The sequence below is a fragment of the Pollicipes pollicipes genome, unplaced genomic scaffold (genome assembly GCF_011947565.3).
Source record: "Pollicipes pollicipes isolate AB1234 unplaced genomic scaffold, Ppol_2.1 Scaffold_7261;HRSCAF=8764_pilon_pilon_pilon, whole genome shotgun sequence".
NCBI lineage: Eukaryota > Metazoa > Arthropoda > Thecostraca > Pollicipedomorpha > Pollicipedidae > Pollicipes > Pollicipes pollicipes.
Window position 1 is genome coordinate 47,951,652 of NW_023597054.1, and position 22,071 is coordinate 47,973,722.

General features: G+C 51.5%; 2 protein-coding genes across 2 annotated transcripts in view; one reads left to right on the top strand and one right to left on the bottom strand.

Annotated features, from left to right (window-relative positions):
• The window catches only part of LOC119111557 (uncharacterized), a 43,789-nt gene extending 22,354 nt beyond the window's left edge, over window positions 1-21,435 (top strand). Inside the window, exons 6-8 of the mRNA XM_037235367.1 lie at window positions 18,160-18,284; window positions 20,489-20,558; window positions 21,305-21,435. Coding sequence (XP_037091262.1) covers window positions 18,160-18,284; window positions 20,489-20,558; window positions 21,305-21,435 — 326 coding nt within the window. The remainder of the gene's footprint in view (window positions 1-18,159; window positions 18,285-20,488; window positions 20,559-21,304) is intronic.
• A 77-nt stretch (window positions 21,436-21,512) lies between these two features.
• LOC119111558 (cilia- and flagella-associated protein 58-like) overlaps window positions 21,513-22,071 on the bottom strand; it is a 3,199-nt gene continuing 2,640 nt past the window's right edge. Inside the window, exon 3 of the mRNA XM_037235368.1 lies at window positions 21,513-21,550. Within this exon, the coding sequence (XP_037091263.1) occupies window positions 21,513-21,550 (38 nt within the window). The remainder of the gene's footprint in view (window positions 21,551-22,071) is intronic.

Consider the following 22,071-nt stretch of genomic DNA (forward strand, 5'->3'; position numbering starts at 1 on the left):
GCCCTCCACGCTCGGTTGGGGGTGGGTGGGGGACAATTTGAATTCACCCTGAGATCTCAGAAATCAAGAAAGCTAGAGACACCAAATTTTCAGGCTGCATTTACCTGCAGATGAACTTATGTGTGTTAAAATTTAAGGTTCCCAGAACATTACCTTCTGGTCAAATAAGGTGAAACAGGGCCAGACTCCGGGCTGGGGTCCAAAGTGCCCCCATGACCTAGATATCTGTTCTAAGCAAAAGGTCGTTGCTGCTCAAAAGGTCGCCGACCTTTTTACCTTTTGAGGGTTATTGTTACCAAAAGCACACGAGACAGTTTCGAGTTTTGCATTTGCATGAGCGCGAAAGATTGCGCTATGGAGTTTATTCCTCAAAACAAAATGTTGACCTGAGTAATCTTAGGTCAGTGATCTATTCTGATCCAATAAAAATGTAGAATACGGTTCGTCTCATCAATAAATTCTAAATGAGCGCCAGAAACTACTCCACACAACAAGCTCTAGAGTAATGTAACAGGCTGGTTTTGACCTTGGTGTGACCTTCATATCCGACCCTAGGTCAATAGGATTTGTTCTTTCAATTTGAGCGTTGCCTAAGACACTATCTCAGAGACGCATGGCCTCGTCTAACATTTCGTTATTGCATCAGGTTGAACGATTCAATAGAAATTGCCTTCGCTGAATTCATGGTCTGGCTTTAACATCCGTGCGTCAGCGATCTTGCAAGGGACATCTAAATTTGGGGTGACAAACGAACCTCTGATTAATTGTCTATAGCTGTGTAATATTTGGCGTGGCTACGCCGTGTCGTTCGGAATGTATTCCGGAAAAAAACCTTCGGGACAGGTATTAAATTGATCGCGCCCGACCCAGCGCGCGTAAAAGCACTTTTGACCACCGCTCAATATGAAGAGGTGGATGGGAATGAGACGTGAGTCGTATAGGGATTCGCGGTGGCTAAGTTAAGACCGGTATCAAACCATTACCTGGTTGAGCGCTTATTGCTTAACACGGGCTCGGGTAGGGGTCAAATTGACCACCAGATGCCTTTCCCAAATGGTTTTCGAACGGCATGGCATAGCCGCGCCAAATTTTGCATAGCTGTAGAGAATTGAATAACGGACCGTTTGACACAAATCATTGAATTTATCTTGTAAGGTTGCTGACCTATGGCAGGTCAAAGTCAGGCTATGGTCTCAGCAAAGTCCATTTCTAGGCAATCGTTCAATCTGATGCAACAACGGAGAATTAGACAAAGCCATACACCTCTGAGATACTTTCTTAGGCAACACAATTACTGAATGAACAAATTATGTTGACCGAAGGTCAGAAAGGAATGTCAGACCACGACCATAACGAGTCTGTTTTATTACTCTAGAACCGCTGTACGGGATAGTCTCTGGTACTCATTTCGAATTTATTGATAGCAGAGACAACATTCTTCATCTTCCATTCACTTGTAAAAGGTCAAAAAAGGTCATTGACCTAGGATGACTCAGGTCGACATTTTGTTCTCAGGAGCATACTGCCTAGCGTAATCTTTGTCGCTTATTTGAATGGAAAACTCAGAGAAGTCTTTTATGATTACTTTTATGATCTTTTGTGAGAAAGTCACCATGATCTTCCAAAGGGCAAAAAAGGTCACTTACATTAAAGGAGCATGTGACCTTTTGCTTAGCAACAGTTATCTAGGTTCTGGAATCCAACCTGGAATTTGAACTTTATGACTTTGTTTGACCCAAAGATCACGATCCAGGAACCTGAAACTTTGCCTTAAGTGAGTTCAGGTACAGGTCAACACACGCTATAAATTTGGTGTCTCTAGCTTTCTTGGTTCACGAGATGTCAGGGGGATCAAACTGACCCTCACCCGAGCGAAGGGTATCTAGCCGGCCACCCGGGCACGTGTTAATGGCGTCCTCTCTCCTCCAGTGATGGGACGCTTTAATCTGCTGTGCGCGCTCAGTCCAGATCCCGCATCTGTTTGGCTAGTTCAGATCTGTCTCGGCCATGACCGACCATTTCAAAGTCGCGGGATTTAATTAAGGAGAGCGGTAAACGGTGCGGTATTGCTGCGGCCATTCTGGGTTGTCGCTGCTGCCGAGACTCACTCAGCACAGGCATCCCAACTCGGGGTTCTGTGCGGGTGTTCGGGCAGGACCCCGCCAATTTGTAAGACCAACTCATGGCTTAAAACCACAGCATCCTCCTGGTGAGATGTGCCTTTGCAGGGCGTAAGGAATAAGCGGCGGGTAAGAAAAAGAACGCATCAGGCATTTTGTCAGCTTTAGGAGAGAAGAAGACGTGACTCATCTCGCCACGCACCCTTCTAAGAAGTGCCAGCGACTGCGGAGGCCATATTAGCACTCAAGGACCCTGGCGCAATGGCAGTTCGGATCATTATCACGCCATATTTCTTCGGTGTTTTGAATACATTACCAGACGAATGCCATCAACGTGACTCATGACGTCATTAACAGGGTATTGTATAACACGTCACATTTTCTCAGCCGTGGCTCTCGCGTCTTTCCAGCGATGGCATTCAGCTGGCCTGCTGGATGTTTTTTCGCATCCACATATCACTTGCGCTGCGAAGTACCACTGCATGTGAAATGCACCCACTCGAGCAGAAATCCACGATGGAGGGGATTACGATTTTCGACGGGGAGGGGCTCAGTGGCCTCCCTAAGGTTTTTCGATATAATTCGGAACGGAGCCGGCGCTTGTCAGGAGTATTTGTTTGTCTGGAGTAGGTGACACAAGTTTGGAGTATTCGAGTTTAAGTCAGTTTTGCACGTGTGGTTAAAATTGTCGATTGTGCATGATATATGGCTTCATTCTCGTGAAAGAGGACGTGTAGGTACCAGTTTGCCCAAAAGTGACAGACAACAGTCATTTCTGACAGGAAATGCATTCCAAAGAGGCTTCACAGATTTCATCTACATCACCCTGAAATGCATTACTACCATTCTTTAACTTTGGTAATGTAAGGTCATCCAAGATCAAGATAGGTTAAACTCTAACCGTTGTGACCAGATCTGATCGTTCGTATGATGAACTTCTATAACGCAATTTGACTGTTCGTATGACGAATTTTACAGTCTGTATTTGAAGACCGTATAATGAAACTTAAACGGCACGCATAATACGACTTTGGAAGGCTTTTTAACCCTGTTTTCCCCATCGTTGTGTTTATTTACGTCGTAATATAGCCGGACGGACAAACGCAACAACTCCTGGCATATCACAGGTCATATGTGTTGATGTCCATTGGTGCTTACCTCATAGAGTTTTTCATAAGCTATGCATCGCCGTCTTCCGTGTTGTCGCAGCATACTTAGGTTTTGAGATTACAGAAGTCGTTTATAAAATGATGGTTTTGGCCCTTTGACCTTTGACCTGTAAAATGCCACACTCCTCATTGTTCCGTAAGTTGTTCAGTGCATTAGCGATGAACATAATTCACATAGATAAGATAGCAATATTAGCCTTATTCCTCGGAGAAACACCAGGAGAATGGAGATATAGTTGGGTTGATATTTCGGCAACATGCCTTTGTCGAAACAATAGTAGAAGTGTTTGGTTTTGCTGTTGTTTGATGGAGGCATGTTGCCCTACCCAACGGTATCTCCATTCTCCTAGTTTTTCTCCGAGGAGTGAGACTAATACTACTTTCTTTTCTCCATTGTTCATATACACCTAGCTGATGAAGTTTGACAAGAGCTTTTCCATGCAGTTTTCTGAGTGACTCTAGCTTGTTTACTTCTTGATATCTGTATGGTTTGGAGGGGCTTCAAAGCCCACCCTCCCCCTTTCTCCCTCTCCTCATAGGGCGACTGTGAAAAACTGCCATAGGACTAGGTTTGCGTCGGAAGATAGCCTCATTCTTGTGCTGAATAATGTGTCGGAAAATGGGGAGCGTGGCGTGAATGTTGACGTAGAGACGGACTAGAGCACCTGCCTTGCTATGCTGCCATCGATGTCGGGGAGGGTTCGAGTCGCTTTGACGCTCGCTCTTTGCTCCTGACTGAGATGGCCCGCGGTCGGTGGCAGCGGCCGCGTTAAAGGTCAGGTGACGTCAGAAGCCAGAATGTGCGGAGCATTGCGGGATGTCGAGCTTTCGTCGCAAAATTCTGCAGTCAACCAGGAATTTCACGGTCGGATGGTGGGGTTAAAGCTTATGCAGCAAGCACTGTTTGGCGAGGGTGCTGATCCCAGACATCCATCCAATCTAGAGGGTCGGACTAAGTCGCTGAAAATCTTCGTTTAATTTTCTAGGGCACGGTTTAGCGTTATGATCTGGAGGCCAATCACAAAGTGTGTGGTTTGACATCAATTGAACGGGCAAGGCTCGGAGCATGAGCTTGTATCAAGGCTGCGTGTACTTATTGTTTGTTATGCGCATTCTCGTGAAATGGAGCCCTCAATATCCGGTAGAACTTGTCATTGCAGATACTTCTCACATCTTGAAGAGTGTCCCAAATTTGCATGGTGTTTTCAGCTGAAAAAGCCATTTTGGAGATCATTCGGTGCAGCTCACAGCCCTGCCCTGATTAAGATCTAAACCCTTCTAGTTTCTGAGCTACGCGCCCGCGAAGATAGGGTGACTTGTTCGGAGAGAGTATTTCAAGGTCACCCAAGCGTCCATGACGTGATGGTGACGTCACTCGAATCCTACTATTTCATTGATTATGCGGCAATCAAAGCCAAAAAGATAAAATTATCAAGTCGTTCATATTTGGCGTTCGTGAGCACGATTTCTAGATATAACGGCCGTCAATCGACTTTCAACCAATGTTGTGCAATGTGAGATGACGCAATCAAATAGTGACGTGTCGAGAAGTGTATTTACTAAATGGAGAAACTGTGTAGTCTAGAGCAAAATTTTTCACTTAAAGTATTCTATTTGTTGTAAGTGAGCTTATTTCGTCATACCTGATGTTCATGCCAATCCAATGTGAAATTTTTATATGAGCAATTTCGAGGCTTGGAACGACTTTTGCGTGCAAATGTTTGCAGGTTTGTTTCATCTATGTAGGGTGTGGTGTTTATTATAGTGTTTGTACACGCCCGACTGACGATTTTTCGTTTTTGATAGGTCATTCCATAGCGCCCGCACCTGTGCCCATGTGCATATTTTGTGAAGATTTTGTAAAGAAGTCCTTACGCATAGGCGTACCGGGTTTGTTATATGTTATGCCCAGTGTGCATATTTATCCTACCGCCTTGATTAGCCTGCATATGGAGTTATATAATCCAGATGACAAACGGCCGGAGTTTGTCCCCGCCGGCAGCGGTATCAACTAGCAGCACGGGAAGACTCGCTGCCCTTTGTTAGGCTGCACCCAAGACGTTTCTGCAATACACTTATCTGCACCAACCTTTTAAATGTGTTCAGACTCGGGACTTGATTCGCAGATGATCAGCAGGAGTAATGCGCGACCAATCGTTTAAGTGGCGGCTTTTTGAAGAGAACACAATGAAAAGAGGGTGGTGGGAGGGTTGGCTCAAACTCTCCGTCCAGCGCTGATTGTGATCATATGCGAGCAGAGCCTGGCGGCGCCGAAGACTACGACCCGCACTCAACGGGATGTACGGCGCCTCTTGGGCTGCACAACGCCGGCTACGCCACTCATCTTTTTCAACGCAATCGGCTTGAGCGAGGAGTACGCCCGGTCCATTTCCCCTAATGGTCGGCGAGACAAAGGTCTGGGCCTCCCGGTGGCGGGTGCACCATTACCGGCCGGCTGGGCGGCGCGCCCGCCAGGACCTGGCCGCGCACGCGGGACGTGCGGCACCGCGGCGCACGTCTGGCGCGCACGGCCCGCTGCGCACGTCCTCTGCGTCGGGCGCGCCGGCTGATCGGCCACCGGGGAGCGCACGTCGCATATCGACGGCTGCCGCCGCCGACGCGGTCGGGCTCGCCTGGCTCAGCGGGGGGGGGGGGGGGGGGGTCTAATTTGAGAGCGACAAATTGTGGTCGGGGACCGGGACGGGGTCATAACTGTGTCGGACGTAGACTCGGTGATCAGAGAGCGGAGAAAACGTGTTTTGACGTGCTATTCCGCGAGTGTTTGACAGAGGATGAAAACCGCTGAATTTTTCTTGGTAGCTCTCGAATAGTCACATCGATGCAGAACATTGTATTTAAGAGTGGATAGATCATATTAAGCCATAACTGTGCTGATCTGTTTGCCGCTAGAGGCTTGTAAGGCTGGTAGATGATGGAAAGTCAGAAGACAAGTAGTAGTTGAAAAAGTTTCCATCTGGCCCCGTAAGCCGGAGACACCCGATGGTTAAAGACGCCATCAAAAGGCCCAATCAGTCCGATCAGACCGACATTCCCTCCTTTTTCACAAGCTCTGAACAGCCCAAAGTTGTGGCATCTTCAGCGGAGAGCTGAAGCATATATCGCCGATAAGACCGTTGTTTACGTCGGCGCAGCCCGCCCAGATGAGACAGGCCGCACTGAAATCCCATATTCTTCGAGCCGTCCGAGTGTTATCCAACGGAGCAGCGCCATAAAGAACAATTCTCAAAATCCAAACAAGGAAGGCTGTGATTCTATGAGTCTGATCACGCGACTGGTCAATGTAATAAATTATACGACACCGAAACAACAGTGGGACGAATCAGCCGTCTCGTATAGACCAGAGTAAGTATCATATGCATAGCACTCACCGTTATTGATGACCGCCTGGCGAGACAAATGCAGGGCTCCTCCGGGCTTCCAACTCGGACCACCTTGGCTACCTAAACCAGGGTACAGAATTACTTGGTCCGTTCCGCGCTAGAGCGCCCCTGCTATTCCACTGGTCACCGGGCATGCGCCACCTGTAAAGCAGATTTGTCAGATCGCGGTACCTCTAAGAAGGTCGTTCTTATGTCAAACCTTATCAAACTTACTAAATCTTATGCGGTTCTTGTCAACAAACTTACGCTCAGGCGAGACAAAGCGAATTGTGCGCTTCCGTTTCTATGACTGGCTGCGTGCTGCCAGGGACCAGACCGGCGGCACACCTTCTGGCGACAATTTGTTGGTCGGCCACCTAAACGCACCGCTCACCAACCACCTGCATGTCAACATTCGGCACCGACGCAGGTGTAGACCCTGGTTCACTTGGTCATTTATATTACAGTCGCTCTCCTGGACATGAACTGAACCCCCGGCCACACCCGGCCGTCCCTACCTCCAGTCCGCAGCCACTCTGGCCCGTACAAGCGACCTCGACCAGGCCAAGTGGTCAATGTCCGTAGACATATGGCCAGTTCACGTGTTCAATGTCCGTAGGCATAAACACAGCCGGTCGCACTGGTTGACGGCTGACCGGGCCGGCTCTCAGCCGGCCCTGGAACCCATTACCGATAGCCTACTACACAAGGGCGGGGCTGACAAGAAAATTTCCGAAGGTATCCCAAAAAACACCATCTAAGGACCATTACCTTTACCGCCATTTGGACCGCGCGGCCGGGTGCGCTTTAAATGCGCACCATACATCGGCACTCCATCCAACCACCGTGTCACCAGCAGATGGCAGCGCCGTTATTAAACTGGTAGGCAGCTTTGAACCGCCAGTCCAGCACCGGAAATATTAGAAGTAGGGTATGTGTGAAGCCTCCTTTGTCTCCCCGTTCTCTTCTCTACCCACCTGATGAAAGCAATCGTCGAAAACTAGTGCCTCAGATGTTTTTCTTCTGACCCTCACTTATCTACTAGCCGGGAAATCTTCCAACAGCAAAAGTTCATTATAATTAGGACGTAAGGTCATCGGTCTGCTCTCAATTGCTCCAGGTGTGCGCACTATAGTAACAGGTGCGGATCTGACGCCGGCTCGGTGCTGGGCCTGACGCCGGCGCGGTGCGGAGTGTCACGCCAGCTTGGTGCAGAGTCTGACGCCGGCTCGGTGCGGGGTCTCACGCCAGCTGGGTGCGCGGCCTGTCGTCAGCTAGGTGCGGGCTCTGACGCCGGCTCCGTGCAGGGTCTCACGCCGGCAAGGTGCGGGGTCTCACGCCAGCTCGGTGCGGTGTCTCACGCCGGCAAGGCGCGGGGTCTCACGCCAGCTCGGTGCGGTGTCTCACGCCAGCTCGGTGTGGGTCTGGGTCTGACGCCGGCTCGGTGCCGGGTCTGACGCCAGCCTTCTGACGTGGACTCCGTGAGGGTCTGGGTCTGACGCCAGCTCGGCGCGGGATGACCTGACACCAGCTCGGTGCGGAGTCTGACGCCGGCTTGGTGCGGGGTCTGACGTGGGCTCGGTGTGGGTCTGGGTCGGACGCCAGCTCGGCGCGGGATGACCTGGCACCGGCTCGGTGCGGGGTCTGACGCCGGCTTGGTGCGGGATCTGACGTGGGCTCGGTGTGGGTCTGGGTCGGACGCCAGCTCGGCGCGGGATGACCTGACACCGGCTCGGTGCGGGGTCTGACGCCGGCTTGGTGCGGGATCTGACGTGGGCTCGGTGTGGGTCTGGGTCGAACGCCAGCTCGGCGCGGGATGATCTGACACCGGCTCGGTGCGGGGTCTGACGCCAACTCGGTGCGGGCTCTGACGCTGGCTCGGTGCGTGGCACTCCGGCTTCGGCCGAATGGTTGTTAATAACGGGTCGGGAAACGGAGCGCACCACCGCCAAGGACAGACCGCAGGGGATCGCTGCCACGCCAGAATACCGACAGCACAAGCTGTGCAGCAACAGGAGTGACGCAGCAGAGGCGGGGAGCGGTGCGGCAGGCGGGGAACGACTCCGAGGACGACAGCACTTCTGAACCGTCCGTTCGCCTCTCAGCAGCAGTAAACAGCCAAAATGGCCGACGCAAGAGCGACCGTCGACGGTTACGAGACGTCGAGCGCGTGCCGCCGCGACCAACGACGGCTTATTTTCTTCCACCGCTTTAATTTCGGCTCTTTAAATCTGCTTTATCTAGGGAAAATACGTCCGTCTCAAGTGACAGTGTCGTTTGGAAGGGAATGGGGGACGGGAGGGGGGGGGGGGGAGTTCCCAAACACGAGCTGGGCAGCTGGCACCAGATCAGGCCCATTGGCTCCATTTCACCCACAGCGACGCTAGATGTGGGCGAAGCGTCGTAATCAGATCCTCTCCTTTTCGCCTCCGCTCGCCAGCCGGTGCAGAGACCATGATTGGATCAGGCGGACTGTGCAGCGCTCCACAGATCCGTCCGCCGGACCGGGCCGCGTGCTGCCCTTGTAGCCCCCCGGTGCGGCTCTGCTCGACCTCACGAGGCCGCGCTGTCGCGGGCGATGCGCTATCGAATGGGGACAGCTCCGGCGAACACGCGTCGGGACCCATCGACGAAGTTGGGCACCGCCCCCGGCCGCCACTCCCTGGAGAGTCTGCCGACGGTCTGCCCAACGATTTGTCCAGACACAGATAGGCTGGTGGGCAGACGGGTGACAGGACAGCCTGAGGGCATCGACGTGTGCATCGGTTCTGCTCGCTCGCTGGTTGCTGAGAGCATTGGTGTGTGCTCTGGTTCTGCTCACTTGCTGTTAGCTGAGAGTATCGGCGTGTGCATCGGTTCTGCTCGCTCGCTGGCTGCTGAGGGCATTGGCGTGTGCATTGGTTCTGCTCGCTCGCTGGTTGCTGAGGGCATCGGCGTGTGCACTGGTTCTGCTCGCTCGCTGGTTGCTGAGGGCATCGGCAAGTGCATTGGTTCTGCTCGCTCGCTGGTTGCTGAGAGCATTGGTGTGTACTTTGGTTCCGCTCACTTGCTGTTAGCTGAGAGTATCGGCGTGTGCATCGGTTCTGCTCGCTCGCTGGTTGCTGAGGGCATCGGCGTGTGCATCGGTTCTGCTCGCTCGCTGGTTGCTGAGGGCATCGGCGTGTGCATCGGTTCTGCTCGCTCGCTGGTTGCTGAGGGCATCGGCGTGTGTTCTAGTTCTGCTCGCTCCCTGGCAGCTGTGCTGTGCCGCCGAGCCCGCTCCCCATCCTCGCCACAATGCCATCGATCATCTGAGAGGTGGAGCACGAACTTCCCACGCAGCTTACTCACCCAGACCAACCAAGAGCCAGTTAGCACCTGTTAGCTTGGGGGCTCGCTTCTCTGACCCAATGAGCGTTGGCAAGGTCTCGGCGGCAGTGGGACTCTGCGCGGATCGGGACGAGGAGCACGTCGTCCGCTCAGCCGACTGGGACCGGTATCGATTGTCTGCAGGTTCGCGGACGGCGGGCAAGGTTGGCGTGTCAGGGCCGATGTGAAACGTGGACAGAATTGCAAAGTGTTCTGGACGGAGTCTCTGTTATCACTGACGCCAGGCTGCCGGGTTGGTCGATGATGAACGGCTTCTTTTAAATCGCAGCATTTTGTGGTGCGTCTCGACCGCTCGAGACTCAACCTGGGACGCATAATCGGTGGAACGTCCGTGAATTAAAGAAAGAACCAAGGAACCCAATCACGCACAGTTCCTTAAGGTGTCCCGACATTCTGCTCGTAAGCGTAAGGCGGCTATCTTGGGACGCATCATTCAGAGATAACAGAGCCTTGGCTCGAATTAACATCAGCGAACTTCAGCCAGCCATCTACAGACCATTCCTGAAGTATGACTTCTCCTGATGCAAGTCAACATCCCCGGTCAATGGAGCGGGAGGATCTCGTTGCCAGTAGTAACGCCAGCCATTGATCTGTACTCGTTACAGCGTTGAAATATGAAAAAGCTGATTTACGATGTAAGTATGATGGAGTATTTAGGGAGTAGTTTTTCTTTACGTACTGCTGATTGTGCATGTGCGCTGCAGGAACTCAGTGCTTATTACCTTGGTCGTTTGTCTGAGCCTCTGTGTGGTGCGTTGCTCATTGTTAGCGTGGCAATGCAATGCATTTCTAAAGTTCAAAATTTTCCGGTTTCCTGAAACCAACCGTGGAAGTACCAGGCGGAAAGCGATATCGGGTAGCTCGCGCAGCGGCGCATCATATTAGGGAAGCTCGACGCCGTGCAAGTGAACTTGGTGGGGTGAACGGGGCGGTTAACTTAAGTCAGTGCGTCCGGGCTTCTTATCCATCTTCAGAGCTATCCGTGCCATGACGGCGGGGAGCATTGTTGCAGAGCCCTTGGCGCACCGAATCATACACCAGCACAGCACTTGACTTACTGGAAGCCAGCAGTGTGAGTCACCGCAACATGTCAAATCAGGTCACACGAATCAAGCCTCGGGGGCATAGGCCACATTTAATCATAATGAGCTTAACTTGGCATGCAACAAAACAGCGACGTGGGCCAGTGGTTACCAAACTCTAAAGGAAAATATTTATTGGTATGTCTTAAGATGTCGCCAACCAGGCCAAACAAGATATCTTGCGGTAATACTTCAGGAAATTTGCGCATATATATACACACACACACACACACACACACACACATATATATATATATATATATATATATATATATATATATATATCATTTGGAAGGTGCGATATATATCGCACCATCAGATCAGTTTGACGCGCTAAACCGCGCCAAGTTACCGGCTGCTCCCTTGGCTGGCGCCCTGTCAATATCTCAGGACGGTTCAGACGGCGTTACGACGACGCCACGTCTGAGCCGCGCCTTGCTAATCGCGGTCACGCTCCAGCTTCACCCTCGTCTTGCTTTCGTCTTTTTCCCGAACTCGCCGCGCGCCGCTCATAAACTCCATCCTGACCCCGCCCCAACTCCATGGCGATCACATCCGATCTGCTTAGCTCACATTGCGCCGCCTTTGTCGTCCCACTCCCATCGCAATGCCGGCTTGATCCCGGTATATCCTGACCCGGCCCCGATCCCCTGTAAATCCTGACCCGGCCCTGATCCCCTGTAAATCCTGACCCGGCCCTGATCCCCTGTAAATCAAATCCCTATTCCATCTGGAGCCCAGCCCAATCATCCCCGATGGTGTGCTCAGGCAATCCCAGGGCCATTCTGTTCCCGGCTCCGTCTCAATCCCGTCTGAAACTCCGTCCCGATTTCACCCCGATCCCAGCAGCACCCGAGCCAGTGCTGCGCGCGGCCGGACGCCGCCGGCTGGGTAACGACGCCGGCGCTCGGCCGCCCGCTTCCGGCGCGCCATTGTCGCCGCGGCCGGCGCGCGATCGCTGCGGCCGTTATGGCGCGCCGCTCCGTCGCTTTCAGAGCGCGCCGCCCCGGGTCTCCTCGACCCGTCGGCGCCGACGGTAGCGACCGCGCCGGCAGCGGCGGCGGGGTGACACGCGGCCGGAGCACGGGCAAGACGGCCGCTCGGCTGCTGGAGCACGCGCTCGGAAACGCGTAAACAATTGTAATAATAGGTGACAGCTGCCGTGAAAAGGTGGTGAAAGGATGACAGCTTCAGCAGCGAAGTGCATGGAACATTGGGAGGTAGGGTGAAAAGAAGGGCAGTCGTTGAGGAATGTGCCAAATACGTTTGGTTCTTGCGGGTCTAAACACAGGAATTGACAGTTCCCATTGTTACACCGAAAGTATGCAAATCACGATGCATATTGCAACGTTCCATACTCTTAGGCTTTTTCAGCTTCTGTTAGGCCAACACAGCGGCCATGGTGTTTATGCATTGCAGTTTCCACTACAATGTCCCAGTTAGCTCTAAGCTATTCATTTAATTTTTTATTTTCAATCCGTTTGTTACGTTCACAGCGTGGCACTCAGTTATACTATTTTTCAGATTTTACTCCGACCCGTTTGATTGAATGGGTTCCTAGGATCAAAACTAACGCTGGGCGGCGCTTGTTGAAATTCCAGATCTTGCGCACGCTCCACAATTTTGCGGCAGAAGTTTAACGTACCTCAATGTTCGGCACGGCCCGTCCTGCCCTCTGACGTCACATGACCCTTCGTGCTGCCACTGCTGCTGGACCCAGGCCATCGCAGTCAGGGCCAACAGCAATCACAGAAATTGATTCGACCCCAACCCCGCCACGGGTGGGCGAATCTGACGACAGGTGGTCTAACCGATGGAGCTAACGGGACACGCACGCACGCACGCACGCACGCACGCACGCACGCACGCACGCACGCACGCACGCACGCACGCACGCACACACACACATACACACACACACACACACACACACACACACACACACACACACACACACACACACACACACACACACACACACACACACACACACACACACACACACACACACACACACAACGTTATAAGAAATGGCAAATTAGGCATGACTATTTCGAGTCATTAAATCATTATTTAAAACGCATCTCAATATCAGACATGCTGTCATTTTCAATGAAAGAAATCTCAGGAAAGCCAGCTATAAAGTCTGGTGTATCTTGGTATGAACCTTTATTTTATGCACGCTCGATTAAAAATCACCGCTGACTCGGAATTGACGAACTTTTGTATGTATCGTTTTAGTTTCCGGGCTTTTGACTTAACATTATTGTTTAGATTAAAGATCGCCCGTACAGAATCACTCATGTATTTGTCAAGCTTTACGTTTTTACGTTTCGAGATCTCTTTCATCGTTCGGAGAAGCCCGAATGACACAATAAATAAGTTTTGAGTTTTAAAGGATGCAAATTTTCACTACTATCGAAAAACATATTTTGGTACTGAGGACGCAAATGAAGCATGGTCAATTTAAATTGGACAGAATCCTATTTTAACTTTGATGCATATAAAATGCACTCAAAATGGGTACACTACAAAGACACGAACACACTGCCACAGTCACACCAATAGTGCCCACCGCCCACCACCCAATAATTCGAGTGTTGTACAATAATTTTCTTCTGTTTAGGGCTGGTGAGAGTTCGTTAATAAATACACTTTCCCAGATTTGAAGGTGTATTTTGTCATTGCACGTCCGTAAAATGTCAGTGTTTTCTGTCAGTTGGTACAGCAACTAGAACGATGCACACAGAACCTGGTCAATGCTGAGTCAGCGATCATTTTTAGCAGGGTGGGGAGTCCTGATCGGCCGTCTCCTTCACCTAGAATCGGACCATTCGAGTCTGTCGGCCCAGCCGTCGGATGTGTTTACAGCACCACCGACATATGTGACTTGTAGCGAGCTGTCGCGTCCCACGATTTCGCAGTGGGACGGTGACGTGTGGACTGGACAATGAACGTCGGATATTATATCAGATAAAGATGAGAACACGCTGGGAAGAACTTCTCCTAGTTCGCTTACTGAATGAGACCGCATAATCATGTGAGGGACGCATGTGTAATTCGTGAGTGGCACACAATGGCATTTCTTTTCGCTGTTGCACAGGTCTGCGCAGGAACCACCATCAGACTATTGGATTTTTCTGATTGGAAGAATTTTTGATGGAGAGATGGGAGCGTGAGAACAAAGCAATAGAACGGTGGTGCAGATTGTGTACCGCCCATTTATAAATTGTTTATGATGTAATAAATGCATTATATTTTAGAAAGGTTGGAGCCTCTATGTGTCACCTGACGAAGCCTCGCGGGTGGTGTTTGAGGTTGGAGCCTCTATGTGTCACCTGACGAAGCCTCGCGGGTGGTGTTTGAGGTTGGAGCCTCTATGTGTCACCTGACGAAGCTCGCGTGTATTTGAGGTTGGACCTCTATTGTCACCTGAACGAAGCCCGCGTGTGGTATTTGAGGTTGGAGCCTCTATGTGTCACCTGACGAAGCCTCGCGGGTGGTATTTGAGGTTGGAGCCTCCATGTGTCACCTGACGAAGCCTCGCGGGTGGTATTTGAGGTTGGAGCCTCCATGTGTCACCTGACGAAGCCTCGCGGGTGGTATTTGAGGTTGGAGCTCCATGTGTCACCTGAACGAACCTCGCGGGTGTTATTTGTCCCTGACGAAGCCCTCGCGGGTGGTATTTGGAGGTTGAGCCTCTATGTAGTCACCTGACGAAGCTTCGCAGGGTGGTATTTGAGGTTGGAGCCTCTATGTATCACCTGACGAAGCCTCGCGGGTGGTATTTGAGGTTGGAGCCTCTATGTGTCACCTGACGAAGCCTCGCGGGTGGTATTTGAGGTTGGAGCCTCTATGTGTCACCTGACGAAGCCTCGCGGGTGGTATTTGAGGTGTCTTGGCATGGCATCCATGGTCCGGATCATGGGACTGAAATAGCGAAGCAGGCGCGGTCGAAAAGTCAGACACACACGTTAGATAACGGGCAGAAAGGTGTGGTGACCGGTCCCTGGCAACTTCCGGCTTGCTTACAGTGCATTTGATATAATTATAGGCCTCTCGTTTCAAGCGTGTAAGCTGAGCTGGCCTGCTGGGGCAAAACGAAACACCGCATTGCACCAAAGGATCTGAGAATGCTGCATGCACCGTCGCACTAACTCACGTGGAAACGACCACTTGCTTCCAGCCACTGCATTGTTCCAGCAAGTCCCTAGTCAACGTCGCGAGGCATTGTCATCAAGCGAACGGAAACCGCCTTTATAACTGGTGTATAGCGCTGTATTTTGGGTGCGACTGTTGCGTAAAGGAACGCATCAAAGTGCATGAATCGCCGGATGTCGCCAACTTCGGTAAAGCAGCGCAGTAGCGCCTTGGCCAGCGCGAGTTAGTTATTGCTGTGGTGGATTCTCGGCCATCACGAAGTGTCTTGGATAGCTTTAGCGCATCGGTGCCATCCACACGCGTAGTCGTGCCCAGAGAGGTCATTCGCATGACAACAATATGATAACGCGACAAGCGTTATCTTATATATATATATATATATATATATATATATATATATATATATATATATATATATATATATCTCTCTCTCTCTCTCATCTCTCCTCTCTCTCATCTCTCTCTCTCTCTCTCTCTCTCTCTCTCCTCTCTCCTCTCCTCTCTCTCTCTCTCTCTCTCTCTCTCTCTCTCCTCTCTCTCCTCATCTCTCTCTCTCTCTCTCCTCTCTCTCTCTCTCCTCTCCTCTCTCTCCTCCCTCTCTCCTCTCTCTCTCCTCTCTCTCTCTCTCTCTCTCTCTCTCTCTCTCTCTCTCTCTCTCTTACTCATTCCTTTATTTGCTCTGGTTGCGGAGATCTCGCATCTATCGTGAAACTGCTCCATGGCATTCGTATCCGTGGGTTGTCCATGACCGTTGTGAAGGAAGGCCTTCGCAGCGATGAAAAAGCTACCGAGTTACAAGATATGATCGGTGACAAAATAAACATTTTTGCGAGTTACTTAGTGAAAAAGGACACTATTGCCGGCTTTTTAGTGGCAAAAATGTGAAAATGGAAACAAATTGCAACGGACCATCCCAGTTAAACGAGAGTCAAAGCCTTGGATCAGTCCATAATCGATAACGTTAGCAGGGTAAGCGTGTGTAGAGCTCATGTCGATGCATTGGCGCGTCGCTGAGTGAGTACATTCAGCTACAAAATACTTCCAAGCACAGTTGCTTTAATCAGAATAGTTTTTAGCAGGTGACAGAAATTTACTTCAAGTAATTCTATACCACTGCTGATGTCATAGATCCGTGATGAGTAACACAATGCATTTCCAGCGCCCCGGTGATCGGCAACTTTTACATAGTTTTTTTGGCCAAGATTCACTTTACATGCTAAACTGGGTAATATACCAGCTAACTAGGCCTATTATTAGTTGTAAAAATCGTGGCTGGCATCAGCACCTTGCGACGAACGTCATTAGTCCGCTACGCGGAGTTTTGAATCGGCGTGTCATTGGAGACAGATGGCTTCGATTGCTCGCCACACGGCTGTGATTTGGTTTCAGCGCAAGGCTGTAGGCTGCTGCTGGTTGTGTTCGTGTCGTCGAAAGAACTTTAACCGGCTTGTATGACATAACTGATTGTCAGTCTCTTTAAAGGAAGTCTCCCACCTTTGAGGCATATTTGAAAACAAGACTCTGGTGAAACCTTAGGGCCAGTTACGTCTAATCATAGCCCTGGGCCGTGTCACTGCAGCATCGTGAAGGCAAGAGAACCTTTTTTAATTGTCGAGTTCAAATGACGCTGTCAAAGATTTGTAACAGCACTACGCTGCTTCCCTGCAGTCGCGACCACCGTTGTCATGACAGCCGCCATGCGCACCTCTACTGGTGCGAATAAAAGCACAGTTGTGATTGGCCCAGCGTGTGGCAAGGGCCTGTTATCAAAAATCGCACTGGTTTAAGTTTGAACCAGTGCGTCACTTTGGGCCATATGATGCTCCCATTCCCAAAGCGAAAGTGTGTCTCGACATGAACCATTGAATAACTGGAAAAAAATAATGCTTAAACGACCGCTTGGAGTAAATTGCCGGCGCTCTTCAATTTCAATGGTCCAGTGTAATTTAAGGTCCGCTGCGCTGGTCACGCACGCACTGAGACCTATGCCCTAGCCACTAGAACTTTTAGCAAGACCGGCAAATGATACTTAAGTGCAAATGAAACGTCCGGAACTACAATATTTATGACGTTTATGACCCATTGCATTTTATTGTCCTTTGTTTTGTGTGGCTTATCGTTTTCAGCACAACGGTTCCTTATACATTTGACTCCAGGTGACAATTTAGGGTGTCCCAAGTGTGGTCACTGACAGAACAGACCCTTTTCATCCTTCGGCCCAGACATTTTGCCAGTACGACTGTCTGTGTTCTCATCCATCATGACCTTTAGCCCCTCATTGCGGTGGCGCCTGGTAGTCGGGATCTAAGCATGGCTCCTATTCACCTTTTCAGCATTTTGTAATTTAAAATGTTGTACTTTTCCACAGTAATCCAATGGGGAATGCGAAGCCGAAATATTGATATGCTGCAGGGAGACCTTTCCTGACGAAGCAAGTGCGCGCGAATTTCCACCTACGCCGTTAAACATTGCGTTTTTACTGACACTGTCCTGCTTTTTTTATCAGTAGCTCGAAGGGTGATAGGTTCGAGAACGTGTGATAGACGGGCCGGTCCATACATTTGAAAATATTCTCATAGTTGAAATAAACTGTCTCGGTCTTCGGCATGAAAGTGTTTTTGCTGTGCACGTTATGCATTGTTGTGGGGCTTACGTGATGAAAATCGCGTATTAATGATGTTTGCGTACTGTTGTATTGATGAGCCATCCACGAAAATGTATTGACTTCATCTCTTGAGTACAACTATTTTCGAGATACGAAAGATCCTATGTGGTAATCGTGGGAGTATTCAGCAGGTCACTTTCCTTAGGAACCATAGACGCCACCGCCTGCTGACGTCGTTGGCCGGCCACTGACCTGGGCCGTTCGATTTCGCAGCGCCTGACATGGAGGATCCGCGCGTGTACACGGGACGGTACCGGCCCGAGGAGCTGAGCAAGCTGGCGCAGAACTCCCGCTTCACACGCAAGGAGATCCAGCTGATGTACCGCGGCTTCAAACAGGTCTCACCGGCTTCGGGCAGGCGTCGAGGTCGTGCTGCCATGGGGGCGCGTGCATCGCAGCCGATGAACGATACGTTTGTCGTGACGCACGTCGAAGCGCGTTTCGTGCGGGCGGGTATCCCGTGCAGCAATTAAACGTCAATGCTTTGATTTGATGGGATGTTGGTTGCGTGTGAAGACCAGGCCGTATCAACGCTGCAGGCTATCGATGTCCCGATGGAGCCAATCCGTTCTTTGCACGGCACCTTGACCCATTCGGCGTTCGTGATGACGTTTAATCTGGCACGGTTGAATGCAATTCTCCCGTCCAAGTTTTCGAAAAGCCTTATGAAGTACGTTTCGTTACACAAAAGTTTGCAACTTTTCCAGTTACCTAAATGTTCAGCGAGCCTAATCAAGTGTTCTGACTACGAAATTGCAAGTTCCCTGTTTAGCGAGACTCATTTCATCAGAGAGCGCAGAAGACTGCAGCGTTCGTCAGCCCCGGCGCCACCAGCGGCCACCACCCACCCAGGCGCCCACCCTTCTCCGCTCTTCAGGTCCTGGGAAGTAGTCTACCCGGTGGGGCCGGGACCGACGCGGCGCCCTCGATCCAGAGATGCGAGCTGCGATCCCGCCTGGCGCTGGCCGCGCCTCAGTCGGCTGGAGTTCCGCTGCGGCATGATTGCGTGTCTGGGTCCATCTCCTCCGGTCATGCGAGCAGGACGCGGCCCCAAACCGCCGACACATGGTCCGAACCGCACGAATCGGAAATGATGGCGGCGTTATCAACTGGTGGGAGTCACGTCTTCTACTGGACATTTCATCGGGAAATGTTAAAGACAGGCTATGTTTACCTTACTTGTGGTGACCCCGTGGTGCCTCAAGCAACTTGTCTTGAATTGCCCTAATTTTTATGTCGGCTGCTCTCAAAGTAGCAGGCATCAGCACCGCAAATCCGCTCGAAGAATTTGCATTATTGCTGCAAAAAGTATGCTCATCAAATCTCATAGCTTCCATGCAAATTACCACACACCGCGAACTTGCGCGCGCATCTCCAGACACCCATAGAGTCCATCACACTCCAGCCGACCTCTGACCGGTTGCCTTAAGGCGCTGCTCTTATTCAGTGCACGCCTCACTAATCACTTGGTCTGGAGGGGACTTCCGCCAGACGGCGGCCTTGGCAGCCCAGTGCCCGGCCGTGGGCGGCGAGCATGGGCCGGCAGCACCTCGCGCTGACAGGTAGGTCATTGGCATCAATTTACAACAACTGCGGCTGCGATAATCCGGCGGTTGGCAAGCGCCGAACTAAATGACCCGTCACGGATCCCCCTGTGTCCCACCGCTCTCGGCTCTCGAGACGGCGAGACGACACCCAGAGTGGTCTGAGGCGAGCCTCAGAGCGGTCCGAGACGAGCCCCAGAGCGGTCCGAGACGAGCCTCAAAGCGGCCCGAGACGAACCCCAGAGCGGCCCGAGGCGAGCCTCAAAGCGGTCCGAGACGACACCCAGAGCGGTCCGAGGCGAGCCCCAAAGCGATCTGACGCGAGCCCCAGAGCGGTCTGAGGCGAACCCCAGAGCGGCCCGAGACGAGCCTCAAAGTGGTCCGAGACGAACCCCAGAACGGTCCGAGGCGAGCCCAAAGCCATCCGAAGCAAACCCCAGAGCGGTCCGAGGCGAGCCTCAAAGCGACCCGACGCGGGCCCCAGAGCGATCCTAGGCGAGCCCCAGAGAGGTCTGAGGCGAGCCCCAGAGCGGTTGGAGGCGAGCCCCGTAGTGGTCCGAGGCGAGCCCCAGAGCGGTCCGAGACGAGCCCCAGAGCGGTTGGAGGCGAGCCCCACAGTGGTGCGAGACGAGCCCCAGAGCGGTCCGAGACGAGTCCCGCCCGCCAGCGGGGTGACGTCTCGGGACCCGCCCCGCGAGCCGGCCACGGAGCCGCCGCCGCGGGCGTATCTGCCCCGGGTGCATAGCAGCGGCCGGCGCCGACTAGGAGGATGCCGTAACCGTGGCTCCGCGTGACAGAACAGATGAAGCCATTATCAGCCAATCAGCCGATCCGACAGTCGTTGCCGACATCTGATGTCAGCAGCGCAGCGCAGCGCGTCGATAACAATATCACCGCTGTGTGAGAATGATCTGGCAGAGCCAGCCGACATGTCGCCCTGAAACTTGCGGCGTACACGGAGACCACTGGCTGAATAGAGCCGGGACGATTTGTTGCAGGAGTGTCCCACTGGCCTGGTGGACGAGGCTGCCTTCAAACTCATTTTCGCCCAGTACTTTCCACAAGGAGGTAAGTACAGCGAGGCCAACCGTTCGAGGGATTAAGATGGAACATTGACGCGTTTCCTGCAGCGTACTGAATCTCCTGGTAGACAAGCTTGCACCCATCTGGTAGCATCTCGCTGGTTATTCTGGCCTCAAAGGACCAAATACCCAGCTATTTTGTCAAATGATAAGCGTGGTAATGCTTTTTAGTACGCATTGCAGCGAAGAAATTGCCAAATTTTTGGCTCAACTATAAGTTGTTATGCATTCTTAACAGCTAACATTTTAACTGCCTTTTTGCCATTATGAACTGCACTTTGGAGCACAGCATCGCTGTTCTGTAACGCACCTTATGTTCTATGTGCGTGGATCAAACAAAGCAAGTCCACCAATGTCTGTGAATGGCCAGAATTATAAAGGTCGCGGCTTACAGATCGCCGCTTGTAGATCGCAGCTTAACGAAACGTCCTCTATGTCGCTCATTTATTGGGAATATACTGCTGCTTCATGGACATATGCATAGAGGCCTGGCCAAGAGGGTCCCATCCCCCTCAGACCTGCGTTTCTGTTATTTTAGCACTGTAGGGTGAGTTCTGACAGCAAGAGATCAACGTGCGCTTTGAGTTGGATAGTGCAGTGACATCCATTGCAATTGAGCGAATATGCGCACATCTATCTTCTTTCTCGTCCTGAACAATTGTGAACCCCGGCATCGTCTAGAAAATGCGTCAATGTTTACATGTGTATGACTCGCTTGTACTTATGTTGCAGATGCGAACCAGTACGCTCATTACGTATTCAACACGCTTAAGCCAAATCAGTGCGGCCAAATCAACTTTGAGGTGAGATTCCCGTTTCCTACACCGGGACTGCCCGGCTTCTGCAGCCAGTTACATCGTTAACGTTGAATAACTGTCAAAGTTTGTGAGCTGAGCACGTCTGTAGCCTGGTAGGGCCCGTTCCCACTAGTTGGAATGTCTCAACGGGTTATCCGGCTGAACAGAATAAGCTGCTGTCCTGCCCACGTTTGTCAGATACCAAAGAGGCCAGCGAGGCCAAAAGCGTAACAGGATGTAGCAGTCCTGCCTTCAGACCATGAGCAGTAGCGAAAAAGTGTTGGAAATGGCAGAGGGAAAGACGGATTTTGTGGTGTGAAGTGAGTCGACAGGAAAAATACCGATGAAAGGCAAAATCGAAATGTAGATTGACGCCGAGAGAGAGAGAGAGAGAGAGAGAGAGAGAGAGAGAGAGAGAGAGAGGAGAGAGAGAGAGAGAAGAGAGAGAGAGAGAGAGAGAGAGAGAAGAGATGAGAGAGAGAGAGAGAGAGAGAGAGAGAGAGAGATAGGAGAGAGAGAGAAGAGAGAGAGAGAGAGAGAGAGAGAGAGGAGAAGAGAGGAGAGAGATAGAGAGAGAGAGAGAGAGAGAAGATAGAGAGAGAGAGAGAGAGAGAGAGAGAGAGGAGAGAGAGAGAGAGAGAGAGAGGAGAGAGAATAGAGAGAGAGAGAGAGGAGAGAGATAGAGAGAGAGAGAGAGAGAGA